Source organism: Conger conger, chromosome 8 (genome assembly GCF_963514075.1).
Source record: "Conger conger chromosome 8, fConCon1.1, whole genome shotgun sequence".
Taxonomy (NCBI): domain Eukaryota; kingdom Metazoa; phylum Chordata; class Actinopteri; order Anguilliformes; family Congridae; genus Conger; species Conger conger.
This window is the reverse complement of record NC_083767.1, coordinates 5,132,304-5,157,086: the sequence shown is the minus strand read 5'-3', so window position 1 is coordinate 5,157,086 and position 24,783 is coordinate 5,132,304. Positions and strand designations below refer to the sequence as shown.

The window sequence follows — 24,783 nt, the reverse complement described above, 5'->3', positions numbered from 1 at the left end:
GAACCAATGTTCGCCAAACAAATGTACATTGGGCAGCCTGTAGCCCCAGTGTAACCACAATAAGATCAGTGCAGTTGTTGGGCCCCTCAGCACAGCCCTTAGTCCCACATTGATCCAGGGGGGATTCGCTGCTGCTTAATTTAATCAACTAGTCTAGTCTAGTTGATTACACTAACAATATGTGTTTGGGAATGTATGCACTGATGCTTTAGGCTATGAGTAAATATTTTTTTGTCGATGTTCGACTACTTTTGGATCAATGTAAGCCCTGTAGTTTAGATTGCAAGTGATTCACAGACTTGGTTGAGATTATAGTTGGAACAAAACGTTGCAACTGAATTTGTGGGAGTTCAATATGAATCCTTCTGAACACACTGAAATGTTGACAGGTGAATTGCCATGGTTTTGCACCTGTAAATATTAGTTATTCATCTGTTTCATGTGTCTTTTCAGTGGTGTGGGTAAGCATCTGCATTACAAAGCAGCTATTGACTTGAGAATTAAATTACTTCTGAACAGCTCATTAAAAACTTTCGGGCTGAATTGTTTGGTAACATGCCGATTCATTTCGCGATAATGTGAAAACGGATCAAGCGCTCCTTTTTGCACGCATCAATAAAAACATCTGCTATTGATCAATCTGTGAGACACAAATTAGATTGTGTTCAGCGTGATGTGAACAGAACAACATGACAAACGAGGCACCAAGGTCATTATTTATGTTTTCTGAAAATAAATACGCAGTACTCTTACTGAATGAAAATAACCCCATTAAACCAACTGTGAATAAAGCAATCGTATTTCACTGTACGAGTATGTAACGGTGCATTTTGTGACGTCTATTCCAAGATATGCACATTAAACACAACTGTATCAATGCATATATTAACACTTTCCCCAAGTGTACGCTACAAGCATTGTACCGGAATGTTGTAGGTGATGTCAAAAGCCTGTTCTTTTGGAAGTCACCAGTCTTGGCTCCAGTTAACTGCTCCATCTCCATGAAGCAAGGGTTGGGTACGACTTTCTGTTATAAAACTCCATGTTTTTTCTTCCGTTGAAAATGTGATGTGATCACGAGGAGATAAATCCGGGCAGTCACGCGCTAATCGGGTATTTAAGGCTTGAGTTTGGAGTGGTGACAATTACAGCAGTGGGAACTTCTCCCGAAATGATTTGGTGCAATTAAAATTCCAGTGGTGGGGCTGATTTTATCTTCAGATGTATAATTAGCCTAATAAATAAAGCACCTTTATTTTTCTCTGTATTTTGGTTTCAGGAAAGGAATGGGAAATAACACAATGCAAAAGGGATAACCCCATTTCGGACATACGTTGTTTTCTTTAAATTCAGAGGGGTATCAATTTATATTCTTCTCGCAAGCATGTGGAAATATGGATTTCTAGTTACTTTACTTGCTGCGGTTGTGCGCTCACAGTTTCCAAGGGAATGCGTGACTCCAGAAGGACTTCGAAGCGGTCAGTGCTGTCCCTCTCCAACGGGAGTACCGAATGAAGAGTGCGGGTCCGGCACAGGACGCGGACGGTGTGTGTCAGTTACCGCGGATGCGCGCCCGCATGGACCACAGTATCCTCACGACGGTCGAGATGACCGGGAACGGTGGCCACTCCGGTTCTTTAATCGCACCTGCCAATGTAACGGGAATTTCTCCGGTTACAACTGTGGGCGGTGCAGGCACGGCTTTACAGGAGCGAACTGCGACCAGGCAGTTTCTGTTGGTAAGGCCCAATTGCTGAGGTAGCTGATTATGATGGTAGCTGAGGTGTTTATGATTAGAATAACCTGGTGCTACGAATAATGAACGTTTTCCATCAATCGTGTATCATCCCTGGATAACCGACTCTTCGCTGACTAGCTACTCAGTCTCAACAACACTTTGTTGTTGTTTCTAGTATGGGTAAGAATAAGCACATGAATGCTAGGGGGAGAGATATGGAAGTTCATAAAATATTTTACGTTTTACGTCCATCAATGCTCGTAAACATGCAAGATCATTTAGCAACGTAGCACAGGGGCGATTTTACTCTTTATCAATTTCTGAACAATTGCCAGTAGACCTATTAGTGAAAAGCGGAAGGAAGAATAGGCAACGTTAACCGAGTGCTTTGTCCTCAGTACGTAGAAACGTGATGCTGTTGAGTCCGGAGGAGAAGAGGGCGTTTGTGAACGCGTTAGACCGGGCAAAACGCACGGTTCACCCGGATCTGGTAATCGCCACTCGGCGGTATGATGAGGTTTTCGGTCCGGACGGCAACACAATGCAGTTTGAGAACATCACCATCTACAACTACTTCGTGTGGACCCACTACTATTCGGTCAGTAAGACGTATCTGGGCCCCGGACAGCCGAGCTTCGGAGGGGTGGATTTCTCTCACGAAGGCCCCGGATTTGTAACCTGGCATCGGTTCCACCTTCTACAGCTGGAGAAAGACATGCAGGTACAGAGAGCTATACTACTGTGTGTGTGTGTGTGTGTGTGTGTGTGTGTGTGTGTGTGTGTATGCGCGTGCGTGCGTGTGTGTGTGTGTTGGGGAGAAAATCTTTTCACTTAATGGCGGTACCTGATCTCATTGCTTTATATTCTGCTGTAGGCCTATATATATATAATTTAAATATAGGTTGTGTATAGAATCTACAGGCAAAGCACATTAACCGCACACAAACATATGGTCTGTCAGAGATGAATCCAAGATCGGCCGAATCACGTAAGCCTGCTCTTGATCCCTGTCACTGCACATCTTCTGTAGAAACCATATCACTGAAACCAACGGTGATTGGCTGCCGTGCAAGGCACCAACGGATGTCACACATCGTTTATCCCCGTCTCTTGAGTGATTTTTGTCATAACGCAAACATCTTACAGGAACGGCATTCAGTGTACAATGCTCCTTCATTTTTGCACACATTGGAGTGTTTAATACGAGATTAACGTCTTTTTTGAAAATATAATTGCGCACAGGACATGCTCCAGGACGCAACCTTCGCCCTGCCGTACTGGGACTTTGCGATCGGCGGCAGCACGTGCGACATCTGCACCGATGACCTTCTGGGGGCGAGGAGCAGCTTCGAGCTCAGCTCCATCAGCAGCAACTCCGTCTTCTCGCAGTGGAGGGTGATCTGTGAGAGTGTGGAGGACTACGACACCCTGGGCACCATCTGCAACAGTGAGCGCCGCACTCCATTCTAAAATGGCCGCCTGTCCGCACTCTCAGAAATAACCTGACAGTGCAGGTACATTTCTAGATTTCTGGATTTCACAAATGTACCCTGAAAATACAGTAATGTGCTTTTGGGGTACAAATTAGAAAATTTTCCAAGCAAAAAAGGTATAAATGGCTTAAATGTTGCCGGCAGGCTATGGGTATTTTATGTACCTATAGGGTAACGCCCCAGTTTCAAGCATTTGTACCTTTTTAGGCACTTTCTGTACCTTTATTTCTGAGCGTGTGCTTGGCTCTACTTCTCGAAGCAAGCCTGTACACGATAAAATGTTCAGTGCTACTCTGAGAGTACATATGGCCCTGCAGTGCATATGGCCCTGCACTGGTCCAGAGTAGGACCGAATGTACACTGTTAGAGTTGACTCAACATGGACATTTTACTCTGTAGATTGTCTCCCTGCTTCTAAGTACATTATTTGACCATTGGTCATTTTGTGGTGAATTAAGGCGAGTCACGTATCCGAAATGTCATTCTCGATTGTTCATGCTTTTGTTTTCAGATTTAAAATCGCTCAGGCTTGAAGTGAACTCATTACTGGAAAAAAAGATTTATACTCAATGTTTTAGTTACTAATCAGCACAGCCTCCTTTCCTCCATTTCCAGACTGGGTTGTTAAACTACAATGAGATGAGAACATTGGTCTAAATCTGCCGGGTTATAGCGCTGGCAGTCTCACTGTACTGGACCAATAGGCATGATGTGACAAGTCATGTTGTCCATTTTCATATTTCTGCACACGACCACACAAAATAATAAATATAATTTGCTTCTCAGCCTTCATTTAATTGCAAAAGTGCACTATTGCCATGAGTACATACAGTATGCTAATGTATGAGTGCTAATATACACACATATCTCTCCCATAGTCCCATTATCTATGGAGATATCTATAACCCATAGCCCTACAGGCACAAAAAAAGTTATTAAAATTAATGTTTCTTTTGCCTCAACTAGATGGATTGTTTATTTCAGTCTTCTTTGTGCTAATAAGAGGTGGAACGTTATTGTGTGTGTGCATGCATTTGAGCGTGTGTGTGTGTGCTTATACAGTCTGAATGGATGAGTGACAGAACAGGGTTCCTGTATCAGATCACTGCGGTGTCTGGTGTTTATTTGGGAAACGTGACTAACCTCAGCGCCTCTCTCTCACGCGGTGCGCTCGGTCCTCCGGCAGGCTCGGAGACCAGCCCCATCCGGAGGAATCCGGCCGGGAACGTGGCCAGGCCCATGGTGCAGCGTCTGCCTGAGCCCCAGGATGTCGCTGCCTGCCTGGAGCTCCTCGCCTTCGACACACCACCCTACTACTCCACCTCCTCACAGAGCTTCCGCAACTCCGTGGAGGGTGAGTCCCTCCGTCCTACCCACAGCACACTGGTCCTGTTCCACACAGTCTGGTCCTGTTCCACACAGACTGGTCCTGTTCCACAGTCTGATCCTGTTCCACACAGACTGGTCCTGTTCCACAGTCTGATCCTGTTCCACACAGCCTGGTCCTGTTCCACAGACTGGTCCTGTTCCACACAGTCTGGTCCTGTTCCACACAGTCTGGTCCTGTTCCACACAGTCTGGTCCTGTTCCACAGACTGGTCCTGTTCCACACAGCCTGGTCCTGTTCCACACAGCCTGGTCCTGTTCCACAGCCTGGTCCTGTTCCACACAGCCTGGTCCTGTTCCACACAGTCTGGTCCTGTGCCACACAGCAGACTGGTCCTGTTCCCCACAGTCTGGTCCTGTTCCACACTGGTCCTGTTCCACACTGGTCCTGTTCCACAGTCTGGTCCTGTTCCACACAGCCTGGTCCTGTTCCACACAGTCTGGTCCTGTTCCACACAGCCTGGTCCTGTTCCACACAGCCTGGTCCTGTTCCACACAGCAGTCTGGTCCTGTTCCACACAGTCTGGTCCTGTTCTGTTCCACACAGTCTGGTCCTGTTCTGTTCCACACAGTCTGGTCCTGTTCCACACAGCAGTCTGGTCCTGTTCCACACAGCAGTCTGGTCCTGTTCCACACAGAGGACATATTCTCACTGTGCTGATGGAGGGGGAGTCTCTCAGTCTCTGAGACTGGTCCTGTTCCCCACAGTCTGGTCCTGTTCCACACTGGTCCTGTTCCACTAAAACCAAAAAACTTCTGCCTGCAAGGTGCCATTACATTACATTTAATTTCACATTTAGGCATTAAGTAAACACTGTAAACCAGAGCAACTTACAAACATGCATAAATAAAGGCTTAGGCAATGAGCAAAGGCATCTTTTAGTCACCAGACTCACAGCAGACAGTACTAATCAGTACAGAAACCTGGAATAAACTATGTAACGTGAGGTGGCACATTTCAGTGCTGAATTTATTTATTTCCATTTTTATTGTTGACTGGGCTGGATCTGTCCCTGTTGCTAGGCTACAGCGCCCCCCAGGGGGACTACGACCCAGTGATCCGGAGTCTGCACAACCTGGCTCACCTGTTCCTGAACGGGACCGGGGGCCAGACCCACCTGTCCCCGAACGACCCCGTGTTCGTGCTGCTGCACACCTTCACCGACGCCATCTTCGAGGAGTGGCTCCGCAGACACAGCCCCGGTGACCGAGCCTTTCTGCTTTCTACGGTTTCCTGTCTATCTGAGGATACAGAGTTTTTAGTGCTACACTTTATTTAAAATGAGGATAGTGTGCTTTGTTGTTTACTGACCTGCCTGGAGGTGGGTTGATAACATTCTCTTCTGACTGGAAGTATTGGTAACGCTTTACAATGAGGTCACAATCGTTTAATTCGCTTAATTAATGTGTGGGCCAATTCATGTTCACAACAACTTCCTGTACCGTATTGTAAAGGGTGACTGTAATTTCACAGATGCGACGGTTTATCCGTTGGAAAACGCCCCCATCGGCCACAACAGGCAGTACAACATGGTTCCGTTCTGGCCCCCGGTCACCAACGCAGACATGTTTGTGACAGCTCCCGAAAACCTGGGGTACTCGTACGAGGCCCAGTGGCCAGGTGAGCACGTCCAGAATATCCCGGAATATTTGCGATCTATAGCAATATTCCAGTCTCGTGTGGGATGGAGGTTCAAAATGTGTCATGTTATTCTTTGGCTACTTTATTTACAGTGACAAAAAGGCCTGTTTACTGAAAGTAGAAAATGTGGTCAGAACGGTATTTATACAGCACCGTTACTGACCTTTTATTAGTGGGTAAGCTCGGGATATGGGCAGGGGAAACCACACAGACGTCTCCCTGTAGACATCAGGCCCTATGGGACATTAAAATTATACATGATCAATATGAATGCATCTGCTTGATCAGCTGAAATAATGATCTGCCGTTTGTCCTTCATGGTGGTCTGTGACATGGCAGCCATCTTGGGGTGCATTGTGAAGTGCGTGTGAGTTATTGACCCTCTGCTCGCGCTCGGCAGCGCCCCCCTACACCATGACGGAGATCATCACGCTCACCGTGGTGGCGGCCCTGCTGACGGTCGCCGTGGTTTTCGCGGCCAGCACGTGCGCCGTGCGCACCAGGTCCTACAGCAAGATGGAGGGCCAGCAGCCGCTGCTGGGGGAACAGTATCAGCGTTACACCGACGACCCCGACAGACTCCCGGAGAAAACCCAGTCCGTGGTCTGAGGCAGGGACAGCAACTCTGGCGCTCGAGTCCAAATCCAGACCTGGTTTTATTTCCTCCCGGGTAATCAGTGCTGCTGATTGGTCAGAGTGTCTTCACACCTGACTCCCAGGTTAAGGGAGGGTGGAAAACCAGCAGTTCTATCTATCTGGTACCTGGTCTATGACTTTACAGCAGTGTGCGTCATCTTAGTCTCATTTCATTCAAAGGTTTTATATCTTTAAACGTGGTGTAAGTGCTTCACTGAAGATCAATCAAAGTTTCTAAGCAACTGTGAATATCATCAGAAAAATATCTATAATTCCATAAACCCATAACGCAGACATGTAAGAATGTAACACTGGTAATTTTGTATTCTATACACAGCAAGTAATGCAACCTGCCGTCATTTACGCAAACTGCCATTCATCATCAGTAAAATATTATTTTTATTCAGTGAAGTGATTCCTAAACATTTATTGAACGAATAAATGGTTGTAAATCTTATTTTGCATTACTTTTTATAATGTGTTGTATTAATCACTACATTCTGTATTAAATGTGTGTTAAGTAAGCCACGGAAATCTATGACTTAAGATCAATCTTATGATTAAATATGGAGACAAGAGGGATGTATCTTAGGTAAGAAATGGCTTCAGTAGCACATATTTTCAGCTGGACTTGACTTACTCTATGTACTTTGAAAGACTCATCTAATTGCAGTATTGCTTTTGGAATTAACAGCTCATGTAGGTAGCACAGGATGAATTACAATTGTACAATTGTCCCCCAGTTACGTGTCATGTATAAGAAGATAAGTTATTGCATTGATACCATTTAATGTATTTATTTAACAGTAGGTGTGGACCTCAACACCTCAGTTCAATTCAATTGTATTTGTCTGGCGCTTTTCACAGAAGATCCAAATACGCTTTACAGAGTAACTTCTACGATTCCATGAAACTAATCGTAGTCTATTATACATCAATATATACAGTATATAATACTGTACAAACAAAAGGCAACCTTTGTACCAGCTTGTCTTTGACTATATTGTCCACAAGGTGGCGCAAGAGTAAACTACAACACACGCGGCGTTTTGTTACCAGAATGTGAAAGAGAAACAAATGTGCAATATTTGGCCTGAAATTCTGTTAGTGAGCAAACCCAGACTTGAAACTGGCAAATGTCAGGTTTCTCGACATTTCCCATAAATATCCTTCTTCTGCATAAAAGCATTTGCAGTATGAAAAATTAGGTTTTAATTAAAAAATATATATCATTTTACTAATATGCCACCACCTGCCTCAAATGGCACGTGTACTATGCTGCAAATAAATTGCTACTTCTTACTGTGAAAGCTCTTTCGGCACAATTTAGTAAATTAAACTAAAATACAGTTTCGTATGTACATACACAGCCACAATTTAGCTTCCTGAGATTAAGCCTGTAGCTCAGTGAAACAGTGAAACATGAACTTGTGTTTGGAAAACACTGCGATGTTCAGTATTCAAAACATCATGGAAATACTCCCCGGCGTTGGCTCGTTGGGTTTCCTCCAGGACTGACGTAAGAGCTCCGCTTTCATCGAGTATAATTGAGGCTTCCGAGTGATATGTAGGTCTTTATAATCTGCTGATTGGTTGCATGTGTCAAACGCATAAACCCGAGGATATTACGGTAGTGGAGATGGAGCGTTTAAGGTCGAGGACAGCCTACGCACCGATTCGGCCTTGGTTGATGCGGTTTTGTGTAAACAAAATGGGAACCTCGCATGTGAAAATGATAAGGTAGAATGTCAACATCCTCCTTCGGGGAGGATTGTAGTCCAACACCTCCCCAGACCTAGTGTTCTCGAAGAAGAAAATATACTTGAAGTGTGTTGTGGCCCCAAATGACTGCAGAGCGTGCTCAGGCCCTATGTCAGAGGCTGGTTCTGCACCTCCCTGTTTACATTACTAGGTTTTACACACCCAAACATGCATATGCCTACATTTTTTACTATCGTTATGTATATGATGTTTATACTTAGGTTTAATGTATAATTCATAAACCCAATGCATACCCTCCTGAGCACGTGGGGTCTTTCTTTCATCATGTGAAATTCCTCACTCCTCACAAACTGCAATACTTCAAAATTCTTATCCAAACGTTCTCTAAAATCAGCGTAACATATAATGTATGCATATTGAATAGATGCTTAGTTAGCCTATGCCGTTATGTTTGTAGCCTCTGATATTACATCATTTCTTTTTATAAAACCACCTGGCCCAAATATAATTCGCCACGTTGGTGCATTATTATGTGTGTCATTATTAATTACACTTGCTGTATTGCAAATGAAGACGAAGAATGCCGATGTTCAGTTGGTAACAACGCGTCTGCTTGTCGGCACTTTACGGTAAATGGGCGTGTCTACTGGGGTCCACCTGTTTGAGGGGTGTAAAGTTTCCTTGAGGAAGTTTTTGCCGGAGCGGCACGCTGTCCTAGTTAACCTCTGGCTCAAAAAGCTGCTGGTTCGTGGATACAGAAGTGGCAAGCGACAAACCAAGGAGCCCATTCACGTGTCTCCTTCGGAGAGATACTTGGCATCAGAGCCACTTTAAAAGCGTATCTATTCAGTTTATCTGTATTTTCTTTTCAGTATATAGCGATTTCACTGTCTTGTTTGACAAACTGCGATTTAAACAAACCTAAGCGGACACTGGATTAAGTTTAAAAAAGCAACGATGTATCTATCGACAAAGGACTAGCCTTAAAAGTTTGCGACACTGGATCTTTTGCGCTGTGTTTTATTCACTTTTACGTCCATACAGCACATTATAAACTGAACTCATAAACCCGATTTTTGATTGTGCTTTCACGTTTTTAAAATTCATTTGTAACTTCGCTACAAGCTGCACAATGGACGTGCACAACGTTTTGCCGGATTTTAAGGACATCGAGACCAAGTTGGGTCGCAAAGTTCCCGAGGGTCTCATTCGATCATTCACGGAAGGGGGTCTTCACGACACAAAAGATGACAATAACCTGGCCTCACCAGCTGTTTCTGTTACCAAAGCAAACACAAGCGATTTAAAGCGTTTGGAAAACAAGATGAGGTTTTTAAAACAAGAAATGGTAAGTACTACTTGACGCTCACTATGTGTGTAATGGTTTATTGTGCCAATTCTTTTAAAAGAAAAAAAAAAAGAAAAAATGCTGAAATTCATCTGAACTTTGACCGAGCAATTTAGAGCTGTCACTTGCATTTTTGTTCCGTATTGCTTGTATAGTGAAGACGTAGGCTACAGATAGCTACAAGAACAAGATACAAGAAGCAAAGGCCTAACGTTAGATGCCATAATAGGAGTTCAATTGTTGGATCCGAGTCAAGGCTTTGCTACGAATATAGCTCGTAATATAACGATTGCATAATCGAAATCATAGTTTAGCTTGCCAACTCAAAATCAGCAGCTGGACGACCGCTTTGAAGTAAAATTCTTCGAGAGCTTTTTCCCCCTCTTGTTGTTTATGGGTTTACCTGAGCGCATTATCCTTTGATCCTTAATAATCGCGTTCTCAATTGCCAAACAGATTGGAAATCATGCATCTGTAAACGTGGGAATCCATATGGATAGTTTGGCCATAACCGTGATTAAGATGCATGTGAAGGAGCCAGGTTGAATTTAGTCGTCTCTAACATCAGCCACACATAATTTAGTTTCTTACAAATAGACAAAGTGCCGCGAAATCCAGAAATGTACATACATTTCGGTGCGCAATTTCCTTGGGCCCTGGTAGAATACTTGTAAACTGCACATTTAATACCTCCACCCCTTGTACACTACCGATGCTAAAGATCCATGGACAGGTGGTTCAGTCCAGTCACACTCTGTGGACCTGGTCGTTTGGCCACCGGCGTAGTAGGCTACCAGTCGAACATATCCGCCTTGAAAATAAACATCAAATAAAATGAGTTGTTAACTCTTGCTTGCTTAATTATCGGAGTGCGGGCCTCCGTGTGGTCTTTAACCGGCGAGAAAGGTGACGCCATATGTGCCTGCCGTGACGCAATAAACTTACAGTCCTGGACTGAGAGGTTTGGCTGTCAGGCCCCACAGTCCAAATATAGCAGTTTTAAGTGATATGGGCAGCTTTGCGTAAAAATACATGAAAGGTAGTTTTTACCAGATTGAAATTGGGGGGGATCAGCCAAACCTGTCTGTCTGTATAAGGATGCAGTTTCACATCTCCCGCTAAACGTCTCCTAACCTGACAGCGCTGTTTTTCTTCACTTAAACCGAAATTGGTCAGAAAAACCCACTCTGTTCGCCTCCGTCTTGTCAGACCACTTGCATATGTAGGCCATCTTAGCCTTTCAGACTGATTTTAAACTAACAATTTAGCCTTTAATCCAATCAGGCTGGCTGGGGCCGGGGGTGTTAATGTTGGACTGTAAATGGCTTACGAGTACCCTGCAAAGAGAGCAATGGCTTATTTCACAACATCACACCTCCCCTCACCTTGACACCTCTTTCATACCGCACGCTACGCCTGTCGACCAAAACTCAACCCACCCCCCCCCCCCCCCCCCCCCGATCGAGAGGCATCACTTTGATGTGAAATGCCGCAAGCCTTTGTGTTTCCTTTAGTTTTTCCAATTACAGATGCTTTCCAGGATGTACAACTGGGAAGTATAAACAGGCACATGTCAAAGGTACCGACCTGTGCACACACAAGCTACAGTAGCAGGTCTAGCTGTGTGCATGCTTTCATCATTGGGAGGATCTAGGAAGTCTGTCCATACACATTTTATATACTCAACAACGGGCCTCTTGCAAGAACCACTCGCATGAACAAAGTGATTTAAGAACATATTCACCACTTTTCTCTGATTAAAAAATAAATAAATAAATAAGTAAATTCTTAGGTTGGAACAACATGCAGGAGTGGTCCCGACCAGTCGTACGTATCATGTAAACATGCATTCCATTAATTTCCTATGGAGAGAAATTGTCTTACAGTGTATGTCAGCGCAAACTAGCCGTTCAAATATGGATCAAGATTCAGCAACTGCATGGATTATTTCTCACCTCAAATGTTTTCAGAAACGTATTTTAGTGGACTGTTTAGGAGGAATAAGAGAGAGTTTATCAATGGTCCACCATATTGTTTTGCCAAAAACCAATGAACTGCAGTCTACCCAATCAGGTACCGACTATGTGGTAGAAGTTGCTTGTTCTCGTTAATCCCATTGGCCATCTAGCCTTTATTTAGGACAGTTAAGTGAATTAAGGTGCGTTTGCTGAATCCGATGTGGCACACTTGTTTGAGCCCTTCTCAAATGTTTGAATGTCTCGAATAAAAATGCAAGGTGTGGAATAAATGGCTTTGTTTTGCTGTAAACGGTGTGTGGATGTACCTCACGTGGAGACGTTCTTCCAGTCACGCGGCTTTGGTCAGTGGGTCAGTGGGGCAAAGCGGCCATTTTGAATGAGAGGCCCTGACCGGACATCTGTCGCACTCCCTTGCATGTTAATACCCGTTACCATGGAAACCGAGCAGAACGTGACCCCCCCCCCCCCCCCCCGCATGGTTATGGACATTTGCACTGGCTTTCTAATAAGCTTCCACACCATATGGTTTCAAATCTGCAGATTTTCATTGGGTTTTAAAATAACGTGGAATACAGTTTTGATTCCCTACACCACCAACCCGCCCGTCCACCCACCCAACTTTAAGTTCTCAGGGTAATTGAGATGGAGTATTTGTTAGGATTGCGCAGTAAACATGTGTTTTCAGCACAAAGTTTGCAAAAAGGGTGTCAATATTCATGATGTCATCGAACAGATCATGAACTAAGCTGGATTAGTACGGGGCTTTGTTTTATTAAACCAGACGTCTGGATTACAGCATTGAACCCACTGCCCTCAGCCTGAAACAATGCCTCTGGAGTAATCACTGCCTTCTGCCTGTCAATTTAGTGCTGCTGAGTCTCTGCCAACTGGCTAATGTGAGATTTCTTTTGTTTTTTAAGTATTGGGCTACAGTGCAACTCCAGTCCTGGAGGGCCGGTGTGTATACAGGTTTTGATGCCACGAATTGTCCAGGCTCAATCAGCTAATTAGCCATATTATGCACCATGACCGATTCGCTCGTAAAATTAGACCACAACATAATGCACAATTAAATAATTTAGAGCAGCAGGTGGTCTAAAATCCAGAAACAGACACGGTCCTCCTTGCCCATCCCTGTCATGCTCCGTCGCTAAAGTCTCAGTTGAGAACATGCAGTAGCAAAGCCTACCGACTTCAGTCAGGCCTTGGTAGGCAGAGCCAGGATCAATATGAGGGCTTGTCAGCCGGGCTGATCCAGGATCAGTTTTGTCCTTTAGCTCCCGATGGGAAACAGTGAGGACATGGACCGTGTAATCCTGCATCAGCACTCTGACCCTGAGATTCCATAGAGGAGATCACCCAGAGATCATATCCACCAGCACCCAGCCTTATGAACATTAGTGCCTAGAGTTCATATCTACCAGCACACAGATCTGAGTACATGCATAGAGCTCTTACTTACCAGTACACAAATGTGTGAATACATGCCCTGAGCCCATATTTACCAGTACACAGATGCATGAATATGCTGATGTGAGGCGACATGGCTCAGGCAGTAAGGCGGGTTGCCGGTTCGTCTGGCAGTCGGAGGGTTGCCAGTTCGATCCCCCGCCCAGGCTGTGTCGGAAGTGTCCCTGAGCAAGACACCTAACCCCCAAATTCTCCTGACGAGCTGGTCGGTGCCTTGCATGGCAGCCAATCGTCGTCGGTGTGTGAGTGTGTGTATGAATGGGTGAATGAGAGGCATCAATTGTACAGCGCTTTGGTTAAAGGCGCTATATAAATGCCTGCCATTTACCATTTGATGTAAAAGCCATGAAGTTCCAATTTGATTTGTAGAATCGTCCTTAAAATAACCAACTACAAGCACGGACAAAGTCAGCAAATGAAGTTCGAAGTGTCCTAGCGTACAGCTCATTTCAACATGAGGCGTAGGCCTGCGGTTTTGTATGAGACCACATGAAAGCAGTCTGCATGTGAAAGCCTTTCTTTGAGTGAATTTTCCCTCAGTTTGGGACCGTAGAGTGCAGAGAGCCACTTACTCACCGGATGTCACTGTCAAAGTTTGGGATCCCAGCCAGCAGAGATAATATATCATTAGTAAGAGACTAAGTCTCTTTCATTCTGTGGCGAGTAGAATTACTGGTTGAAGGCTTTTGTTTTATCTTGACGTGGATGGGATGGCACAGCGTCATTGTTTTATGTCTGGTAGTGCAGAGTAATGGAAAGGAATGATTTTTTTGTTGACTTCGCATTAAAATGACAAGATGAATCGTATAGGAAAATGTGGAAAAAATAGTATGCTCAAGTATACCGGAAGTATACCATTTTATACTAAATCAAGTATGCTCAGTATATTATTATTTCACATGGGTAGCATGACTTGCCCCACACTGTCACACTTTATGCCATTTTAAAATGGGAGCAGAATTAGTTCAGAAGTTAAGAGCAGTTGTCTGGCAGTTGTCCCCGAGCAAGACACCCAACCCCCTTTAATTGCTTAATTGCTCCCGACGAGCTGGTTTGGCGCCTTGCATGGCAGCCTTTCACCATTGCGGTGTGAGTGTGTGTGAATCGGTGAATGAGAGGCACCGATTGTAAACACACTTTGTGTAGCCCCAGTTGCTGGAAAAAAGCGTGATGTAAATGCAGTCCATTTGCCATCTCGTATTGCTCTACTCTCTAACTAAAAACCGAAACCCTTTTTTTTCCCTCTTGTCGTAACCGCAGGCAACCCTGCGGGCGATCGACGTGAAGCTGATGCAGCAGCTGCTGTCCATCAACGAGGGCATCGAGTCCATCCGGTGGCTGATGGAGGAGAAGGGTCCGCTGGCCAGCCGCGACAGCAGCCTCACCGGCAGCCTGTACAGCCTGTCGGAGAGCCCGGAGACCTCGCCCAGGGGCAGCTGCAACAGCCTGCAGGAGGGCAGCGACCTGGACGGCATCTCCATCGGGAGCTACCTGGACACGCTGGAGGACCTGCCCGAAAGCGCCTCGCCCTCCGACCTGGACCGCTTCTCGGACGGGCCCGTGATCCAGGACACGCTGGACAAGCCCGCCCTCCACAAGGGCCTGAAAGCGGACTCGGACGAGTACTACTGCTTCGGATAGCGCAAACCCCCCCGTCTGCCAGGGAGGGAGGGGAGGAACGTGCTAACATGCTAACGCGCTAGTCGCTTTCGATGTCCTCCGACGCTTTGTTGAGAGTCGTTGTTGTGGTCTTGCTGCTGCTCAATGCTCGGAAGAGGAAAGGTCACGTGGCTTTTTCATAGGTCACGGGTAACATTGCACCTCATCTGATTGGACAAGGGCGATGGCGAATGATGCGATCGCACAGGTTTTGGGTGTGAACGATCTTTCATCGATTTTTAAATGAGTGAATCTTTGACCTTAAATGTTTTTATGTAGCCTTTGCTTGACGGAAGATGACTGAGGGAAATTGTTTGTCGTTGTTTGATGTTGTTTACGTATTTTACACAGAAGTCTACTCTGGTACCTCAGTGTCTTAGACCACTTTGAAAGACTTAAATTACATGGTGTCGTTACAACCAGCTCCTTACGTGACTTTCAGAAATCATTCGGTTATAAAGGATTATGGGATCACATTTGATTTACCGTCTTTGTGGTGTTAACACTTCCCTGTGGCCTGCTGATTAAGGAAGTTTTAAGTATTTTTTAGAGGAGATCCTCCACAGATTGAACAACATTTCCAGGCAAAAGTTCTGTATAACCTGCACCAAAGTGCAATTTACAGTATAATATGCCAAATGCTGCATGATGAGATTTTAATTACTATTCACTTCATTACACTGCACTTGCTTTGACCCAGTTTTTTTTTCAATGGTGAAACATTTGCTTAGAATTTGTGCAAAAAACAAACAAACAAAAAAGAACTTGAATAATTTATTTTGTTACATCAAAATAACCATGTTGTCAGACCATTTTACAATATTGTAAAACACATTTTAACATATTGTTAAACATTTTTTGAAACTTTTTTGTTGTTGTTGTAGTAACCATTCTATTCCTTGAAAATGACCAAGTTGAATCCAATTGGAAACAAACGAGGTGGACAGAAGTAACTCACAGGCTATGATTACTGTGTGTGCTGCGATTACCTTTACTCTGAGGTAAAGTTTCTTGGTCAGTTTGTGAGTAAGACTCATTAACTCTTTGGCCACCTCCTCCAGTCACATCCAAAAATGAAACGGTGCCTGGAGAACCAAAGTCCTGTTACTGTTGAGCCAGTAATATTGAATTTCCCTTCTTACATACCAGTCTTTGAGTGTTAATTCTGTCAGATGTTCTCCTCGTTTTAATTTATTGTTTTGGTTATTAATACTTGAACAGAAAAAAATATAATTCTGTTAAACAATAAATAATATATTGAACAATTATTTGTCAATGTTTTTGTCCATTTTATATAAATGTTTTTATTTTTCCAATGTTACAGACAAGCTGCAAATGACATACTTTTACAAGATTCAAACCAACAGATCTAGTTTTGCTCCTAAAAACTCAAACATGTCTGTAAATATTGCATTCGCCCTGGCCCATCAGAGAGAACATGTTTTACAGAGGCATTCATAAATGAGGGGGCTATAGCAACGCTGAAAACAAAGTTAAACAATCTGTGCATCGTGAAGGAATGGAGTCAACCTTTATCCCTGCTTTCACAGAGATTGTAAAACAGACTGAATTATGCATCACAATGCTTTATGGGATTCCAATTTACATTGCAAATTACTGCCGCCTTGGCTAAACAGTAACCAGAGTGACTTAATTTACGTCAGTGGTGACATCTCTCTCATGAATAAGTAGACAAAATGTCTGCTTTAAAATAAGTCCTCATCTTCACCATGGTGAAAGAGGCTCTTGATTATTTGCAGTTCAGTCTATTCATCTCCTAAGGAGTGATTTACAGAAAGCCTGTGTCTTTGGAAGACGAATATTCAGTTGCATTCGATTTGTGTATTTTGTTAAAATGCCTACTTTTAACTTGTGTGAATGCACATTAACTTCTCAGTGAGTTAAATATGCGTCATTCTAATCAGAAATCCGTACCGCCACTGTCGTGAAATTGAATAATCCCTCATTATGCTTCTCTCGGACTACTTACAAAGATGTGGTTTGTAATAAAAATGTAGAATAATACAAATTGTGACCATTCCCATACATCTTATTTAAAAAATCAAAACCCATTCATTTTCAGTGAATGCAGAAATAATTGATGTTTAAAAAAAATGTCTGAGATGTAGTTAACAGTTCACTGGCAACGCATACATCGTCAATAGCAACAGATTTTGTATTTTAAAGGGAAATGTTTTGTTAGGAAACATACTGGAGCAATGATTCATGTTTACAGTCTTGAGTTCACAAAGGAAATATGTTTATGAGAATGCGGAGAGATCCAATTCCCACAAATGTGTGGGGATGACTGGAGCTGACATTCCACACTGAGTTCTCAGACAATGACGCCGCCAGCCCAGTCATCCGATGGCCTTTCGTTTCATCCAGAGCCTGAACTTTCAACTCCGTCCAAAAACTGCGTATGGATTTCCCTTTTTACGGGATACTGTCCAAGAAGACTGGGTTTCTTTTAACGCCATACTTGCTTGTGTGTTGGATGAAGTCCATAGTCCGTATATTTAAAGAGAATCGGGCATATGATCTAGGATTCATTTAGCGAATTCCTGGAGAAAATCTATTTCTATCCACTTGCGGGGGCCATAGAAATTCAAGTCCTCATCCCTGTGAGCGCAAAAGGGAAAGATCCCATGATATTTTCATCAGTACATGTGTTATTTTCATAATACTTCATACTCCATTAAGAGGGCTCTGTTAGGAATGATATACAATATGTTATAATTTAAATAACAGTCATTATAGATACAAGTTATAATTTGACTTGTATTTTAAAAGTAGACTTACATCATGTTAAATCTCACCCTTTAATGACAGTTAGAAGTAATTGTGCATTTTCCCAAAAACAAAGCATAGGACAGGGCCCTGTTTCATGGGGCAGGATTACTGAGTTAGCTGGATAACTGCACTGAGTAAAACCCACAAAGCATGATTACTGAGTTAGCTGGATAACTGCACTGAGTAAAACCCACAAAGCAGGATTACTGAGTTAGCTGGATAACTGCACTGAGTAAAACCCAGAAAGCAGGATTACTGAGTTAGCTGGATAACTGCACTGAGTAAAACCCTCAGAGCAGGGCAACTGAGATAGCTGGATAACTGCACTGAGTAAAACCCAGAAAGCAGGATTACTGAGTTAGCTGGATAACTGCACTGAGTAAAACCCACAAAGCAGGATTACTGAGTTAGCTGGATAACTGCACTGAGTAAAACCTGGAACCCTCCCAAATCTGGAACATGGACTGAAGTAAAAAGAGCTGTTCCAGGTTTCACTCGGTGCAGTTATCCAGTTAACTCCTACTTTGTGAAATACCTCCTGGTCACAGACAAGGTATTTATTGCCATTGAAGGCATTTAATTTTTTGCTTGTGGATTCCAAGATATCTGGTGAATGTGACCCCCATCTCACTACTCCTGGCTATTGGCAGCCCTTAATCTCTGTATCCCCCAAACAAAATGGAGCTGCCTGCTCTACGCGTTGCTTTCTGTCTCTTTGGGCGGATTTAAACCATTTTAATTACAGCAAACATTCTCTCACATTTTCTCACGTCTTGCCCGATGCTTGCAAAACTCATTTAAAACATGCTGGCATTTAATGATGTTTTTTATCTGATAGAGAGTGTGCGTTTCAGTGAGGCCTTTAGTCACCCACGCTGCAGAGGGATTAGCAAACTGGTTTATCAGCCCGGGGAATTAAAATGTCCCAGAGTTCATGTGACAAGGCGTTCCGTTTGCTGAAGTTTTGTTTTCTAAGGGCAAGGTTAAAAGTACATGCGTTTTTTTCCCCACCGCTCTGCCGTGGTTTTGGCACGGTTCACATTAACTAGCCCACAACCTCACCTCCTGTCATGTCATCTGTTCCCGTCTGTAGATTTACATCGTTTGAGTCACCAAAACCACAGCGGTTACCACTGCAAATCAAACCCAACTGCCTTGTCACCACACCATGCTACGTTGCTGTAATCCGTTAGAGATATATACAATTAAACATAAAAAGAACAGACACTAATTCAGCCTTTCTCTATGGATATAAAATTCCAAATATATCCAAATAAATAAAAACGGCAACACATAAAAATATATGGCGGCATATAGTGAAAAATACACTGCTGTGACATACAGTATGTCACTGTTTTTCCAAAAAGGCCACATAATTGCAGTATATTTCAGTACTTTCGATTTCTCAGGACTCATTTCAAGGTTTTTACATTTTTGCGTGTAATTAGTGATGAGTCATGCAGGATGTCGTCCTCCAGGTAGGCTCGGCACACCGTGTATCCTGTTTGAAGCGAATCTCCTCCATCAGGTAAGAACAGGTATGTTGGGCCTGCTCATACAGCAGTGGCCCTGGGGGTATATTTTAATGGCTGGGGAATGTGGCTACGCTCAGCGATTCTAACCAGCCCTGCAGCAACGCAGTCAGCCGATGACGCCTGTCAGTACGGCCTGGAGCCTGGAGAGAGAGCCCACCTGGAGCTAGCCACAGCTAAAGCCTGAGGCAGGGAGAGAGCGCTAAGCTGGAGCTAGCCAGGGCTAAAGCCTGAGGCAGGGAGAGAGTGCTAAGCTGGAGCTAGCCAGGGCTAAAGCCTGAGGCAGGGAGAGAGCGCTAAGCTGGAGCTAGCCAGGGCTAAAGCCCGGAGAGAGAGAGAGCCCACCTGGAGCTAGCCACAGCTAAAGCCTGAGGCAGGGAGAGAGCGCTAAGCTGGAGCTAGCCAGGGCTAAAGCCTGGAGAGAGAGAGCCCATCTGGAGCTACAGGCAGAGAGAGAGGGAGAGGGCCCACCGGGGCTAAAGCCTGGACACACACTAAGGAGGAGAGGCCACCTCACCAGGAGCCAGACCTGGGTCAAGAACACAAATGTTTTGGATTCAAACTCTTTATCGTGCTTGATTGATCTTGCCAGGTACAGCTGAGCCAACCAAGAGGACCAGAAGGCAGGGATTTGCACTTTCTGAGAGTATTCCATAGGTTCCCATGCACCAGACACGCTCAGTAAAGCATAGAAGAGTATTTGAATCCGAAACAATCATGTATTTGACTCAGGTCTGCCTAAAGCCAGCCAGGCCCAAACCCTGGGAACAGGCCCAGAGGGACAGCCCACCTCATTTCAGGAGATCACAAGCGGAAAACAATGATTTATTCATCCACTAATACCCTAATTACCCCCTCCCTCCGCAGGCAAATAATTTCACTCACCCGTGATAAAAAAAAAAAAAGACAAAACTCCAGAGAGATCGTCTAACAAACGACCTGCATTGCTGGGCCAGAGCCACAGGTCTGAACCAATGGCAGGTATTGTGGAGCAGCTCATGGTGTAGCAGCTCACTAAGTGTCGCAGAGAGTGGATGCAGGGGCCCTCAATCTGGCCCGGTGAAGCAAAAGGAATTCGGGAAGCAGGGCATGAATTATGGGAAGAAAGTCATGGGAATTGTTTTTGTTTTGGGAAGGGGGGAGGGGGGGTGTGTACATTATGCATGTTTGACTCTTCAGTAATGAGAGAAAGAGGACTGAATATGACCCTTCTCTGTATTTTGTCTTTCAGTAAGTATGGCTGGCCTCCTATGTTTGAAAGAGAAACCGGATACCAGCCGTGCTTTCCCTGTACCATGACTGATAAGGGCATTAATGCAGCGATTGTGAAATCCTAACGTAATATGGAATTAACTCATTACATTTTTTTAATTTCTTTTCATGAATGTGCTCTACTTCACGGAACTAGGAATCTATTGTGACCTATGTTACGGTAACTAAGAAATACTTGGCTCCTACGAATAGTTATAAAGGGTCTAATTTTGGCTGTTTAATACTCTTCAAGTGTAAAAAAGTATTTTGTTGGATGTGTTCCATTCTGTAGTCACTGTGCTTATGAACACTAAGCCGGCACAATATTGTACCGCAGAAGTGCTGGAAGCACCTTTGTTTGTTTATGTACATCTGTACAGAGGCAGTGTAGCCCTGAAAAGCACATGTAGAAGTGACCCTCTCAAAATTATGGGCCATTAAGAAATCCAAGATACGGTGCATTACTTAAAGCACTTTTTTTTAATAAAGGGATATTTTTGTAACAAAAACAAACAAACTTGGACGTTAAATGGGTCTCTCAGTGTGGGATTTTTTTCGGGGACATACGTTAAGCTCTCCCGTGGGAGGTCTAACAGCACATTTCTCCCTGGGTTATTCACAGGCCAACACGGGTTTGACTTTGGATGGGCTGGGCTTTTAACGTGTTTATCACGGAGATCTTATGCCATTAACGCTGTGCATATTTTTCAGTGTCTCCACTGGCAAGCACATTTTTTCTAAAATAAGAGCTGGGGCACACGCAGGTTTTTGGCAAACCAAAGGAATAAAGAGATTTGGAATCTATAGCCACGCGTTTACTCCCAATCTGCTGTCGACCCAAGCTATTATCAGAATTGAAAACGAAGCATAATGCATCGGTTATATAAAAAAGAAAATTGTGATAAGCCAGCAAAAGAAAAAAGATGAATATTATCAAAACATAATATTCTAAAAGGAAGTGGCCAAGAGCTAGCAGAGCCCTATTTTTCACAGATGAATTTACATTTGCTTGGATCAGCCGAGATAAGTGCACCGCAACACTGTGTTCCATTACACTGACGTAGACACTGTTACCCAGGGCAAAGTACAGCGCAGTAGAGGAGAACATCTGTGTAACTCAGGAATACAAAAATCTATATCACCCAGAGGCCCAACATTCACCATATAATCCACTCCAACTGACTGCGGAGAAAACAGGGATGTATAAGACATTTTTTACTGAGCTTTCATAAAGTTGACATGGCAATGATAATGACAGATGTAAGACTTTCTCGTTGATTTGTTCATAATGTGAGGTGGAGACTTGACCAACCCTGTGAAGAAAAGATCCTACCACATGATGTCAGACACTGAGACAAAAGACGTAGCCCCAGAGAATAACACTGTGATTGGCTCAGATCAATGAGTCAGATCATACACAATCGCTAATTCTCCCCTTCATGAATCCTCTTGCTCAATCTATATTAATGCGCTGGTCTTAGAACACTTTCCCTCAAAATTCCCACGCTTGAGTCGAGATATGAAACGGTGGCTCAGAGTTAGTCATCTAAGTCAGGGTGTGACCTCTGTTCTGTAGCCATGACGATTTGACTTCTGACCGACAGTCATTGTGGATTACTCACTGAGGCCTCATTGATCTTAATGGAGCCCTGGATGTCCTCAATCACACGCTTGTGGTCTGGATTTAAGTGACAGTTACAGACAGTGGTGTGATTATTGCAGGCCATGCGGTGTTCATAAAGAGGTCTGCAGTCCCATATCAAGTGAAACCATGACACCATCTCAGGAGTGGTGTATATATGGCAGCCATTATGGAAACGGTTTTCAGTGGAAACAGTGTGTACACTCATTTCAGTGTGAGGCTAGCGCAGGAGTACGAGTCCAACAGGGACCATATGTACTCTGTACTCGAACACATTTACTGTGCAGCTATGTGACATTATAAATTGTGCCAGGTTTGCAGTATTATGGCAGTTATTGCTGTGATGTAAATTACTTATGTTTACACATGTAAACAGTTTAGAATCATAATGCCTATGCTTGTTAAAATATGTGCATTGAAAATGTTGCTTCCACTTTTGGGATAATTAAATACAATGTAAATTCCCTTTGTTTGACATGTAAAGGAACAGAACTATAAAGAGAAGTCTAAAGAAGAACACAATTCACCAGGTAAAGAAGGTTAATAGAGTTAGCTTTTCAGCCGAACGGCTCACTCACTCCTGGGGTCCTGCACATGCATAAACCATGACGAACCCACCCAGTTGCCAAGGCAACCACTACCCGTTCAACAATAACAGTTGCTAGATAAAGCGAAATAGGCTAGCTACAATGACCAGAACAAAAAGTAAAGAATGATGTTAAGGAATCTAATCTGCCCAAGATATCGTTGCGCGACCTTTACTCTCTTTTTCAAAGGGAGTTGTGACTACGTGACTGGCGTTAGGTTTTAATAATTCACCTTGGTCCGCAACGTGAACCGGGAACACCTTGATGTCCGTTAAAAGGCCACCTCGCGTCACGCTGCCTCGCTGCCCTGTTTGATCTCGTCAACCCGGAGAAACGCTCCCGCTTCGCCGGCGCGCCTCCGCGACTCAGCGCTGTGAGACCCGGGATTAGAGGCAACGACACTCGAGCCAGGAAGAATCAACTGTCAGAAAATACCATTTGATCTTTGTTTCCACAGTCCCACAACCTTTTCTTGGCTATATTAGGAATCAAAGGCGCGCAAGGTCCCGCTGCTCACAGCTCCGACCCCTCCCACAACCGCAAGCTTCACAACTTCCAGTTCCAGTGTTTGACAGCCAGCCTTGCGTGTAAAGCAAGACGTTCGTCACACATAACGTGCTGTTCGACGAAGGGGAATTAGTTGAGCAACACCGAAGGAGTGAAACACATGTTCTTGTGTAGGTGGCAGTTATTTGGCTGCTCTCCTAATTTACTGCATCTTTCAACATGTCAGTACAGAATCCTATAAAACATCCTTTTGAAGATTGTGCAGTGTCCCGTTTCATCATACTAAATGCACACAATAGGCGAAAAAAGGGACGATTCAACAAAAGGCCTTTAGTCAGAACTTCTCACAAGAAATACCAATTGATACAGCTCACAAAATGTTCACTTTTATATAATTAAAATATTATTTGTGATTTTTTTAAATGCGTGTATACATTCACCATTAAAAAAAGGCAAAAAAGTCTTCAGTGTTATTGCTTATTTTCATTGAACAACAAACTTAATACTGTGCAAAATGTGAGTGGGGCTACTGCCATTTAGCAGTACTGCAGGTCAGAATATGGGATAGGATATTGGCCAGTGTGCATCCTCACCAAGGTGTGGAGTCTCCAACGTCACAGGAAACAACTGCCTTCACTCCTTGGTTTGGGAATGTTTTCATAGAGATGTTTGCTGTGGTCTTTTGGACCTCACAACATTGGCTTCCAACAGAGAAATGGGCTAGAAATGGCTAAAGATCTCCACAACAGGACCTAAAGAGTAGCATCTAAAGATCTGGACAAGAGGACCTACTGCGCTTAGCAGACAAGACTAGTGGCAAAAGATCCAGACAGTATCCAGACTACAGAGTAGCAGACAAGAGCAGGGGCCATGAGTCCAGGATTATAGATCCACCAGCTGTGAATTCACATCCCTTAAAGAGTACTTGCACTGTGGCCTTCTTTTAGCAGTGCAATTTTGGTCAGTTCAACCTTATACCCAGACCAAAAAAAAGTTTTACAAAGAGCACCAATGGAAAAAGAACACGTGACAGCAAACCTTGGCAAGCAACATTTTGACAGAATTAGCTTCTCGTACGGGAACATAGGCTTAGAAGGCATAGAGGCATCATAGATTTAGCTGGCTGAGTTAATCTAAGTCAATGATAGATAATTTCCTCTATGGTGATGTTGTTGGATAAAATATAGTTTGAAAATGATACAATTCCTGCAGTTATTTATGCAGAATCATTTGCACATATTCCATCAAGTCACCCTCACTTGTCCATATTGGAAGGGGGGGATCATTATGGTTGATATAACGTTAAGCCTCATATTATAGCGCAATACAACTTAAAATGGAAGCAAAGGCTTTTCAGATGGCTTTCCTTTCAGTTTTGCACATCTAGGATGTCAGTTT

General features: G+C 43.8%; 2 protein-coding genes across 2 annotated transcripts; both read left to right on the top strand.

The window, feature by feature from the left end:
* Positions 1-1,166: 1,166 nt before the first annotated feature.
* On the top strand, positions 1,167-7,264 carry LOC133135356 (5,6-dihydroxyindole-2-carboxylic acid oxidase-like). Its single transcript, XM_061252286.1, has 7 exons — positions 1,167-1,739; positions 2,137-2,459; positions 2,981-3,185; positions 4,418-4,585; positions 5,641-5,820; positions 6,092-6,238; positions 6,660-7,264. The coding sequence occupies exons 1-7, from the start codon at positions 1,385-1,387 to the stop codon at positions 6,866-6,868; spliced, it is 1,587 nt and encodes a 528-aa protein (XP_061108270.1). The 5' UTR covers positions 1,167-1,384; the 3' UTR covers positions 6,869-7,264.
* Positions 7,265-9,326: 2,062 nt separating this feature from the next.
* LOC133135393 (leucine rich adaptor protein 1-like) lies at positions 9,327-16,338 on the top strand. Its single transcript, XM_061252366.1, has 2 exons — positions 9,327-9,965; positions 14,675-16,338. The coding sequence occupies exons 1-2, from the start codon at positions 9,750-9,752 to the stop codon at positions 15,053-15,055; spliced, it is 597 nt and encodes a 198-aa protein (XP_061108350.1). The 5' UTR covers positions 9,327-9,749; the 3' UTR covers positions 15,056-16,338.
* The last annotated feature ends 8,445 nt before the right edge of the window (positions 16,339-24,783 follow it).

Bases quoted from the DNA above. Each gene is read 5' to 3' on its own strand.
- LOC133135356 (XM_061252286.1), top strand. From the start codon at position 1,385: ATGTGGAAATATGGATTTCTAGTTACTTTACTTGCTGCGGTTGTGCGC. The intron at 1,740-2,136 runs GTAAGGCCCAAT...CTTTGTCCTCAG, and splicing joins CGACCAGGCAGTTTCTGTTG to TACGTAGAAACGTGATGCTG. The intron at 5,821-6,091 runs GTGACCGAGCCT...GTAATTTCACAG, and splicing joins GCTCCGCAGACACAGCCCCG to ATGCGACGGTTTATCCGTTG.
- LOC133135393 (XM_061252366.1), top strand. From the start codon at position 9,750: ATGGACGTGCACAACGTTTTGCCGGATTTTAAGGACATCGAGACCAAG. The intron at 9,966-14,674 runs GTAAGTACTACT...TCGTAACCGCAG, and splicing joins GGTTTTTAAAACAAGAAATG to GCAACCCTGCGGGCGATCGA.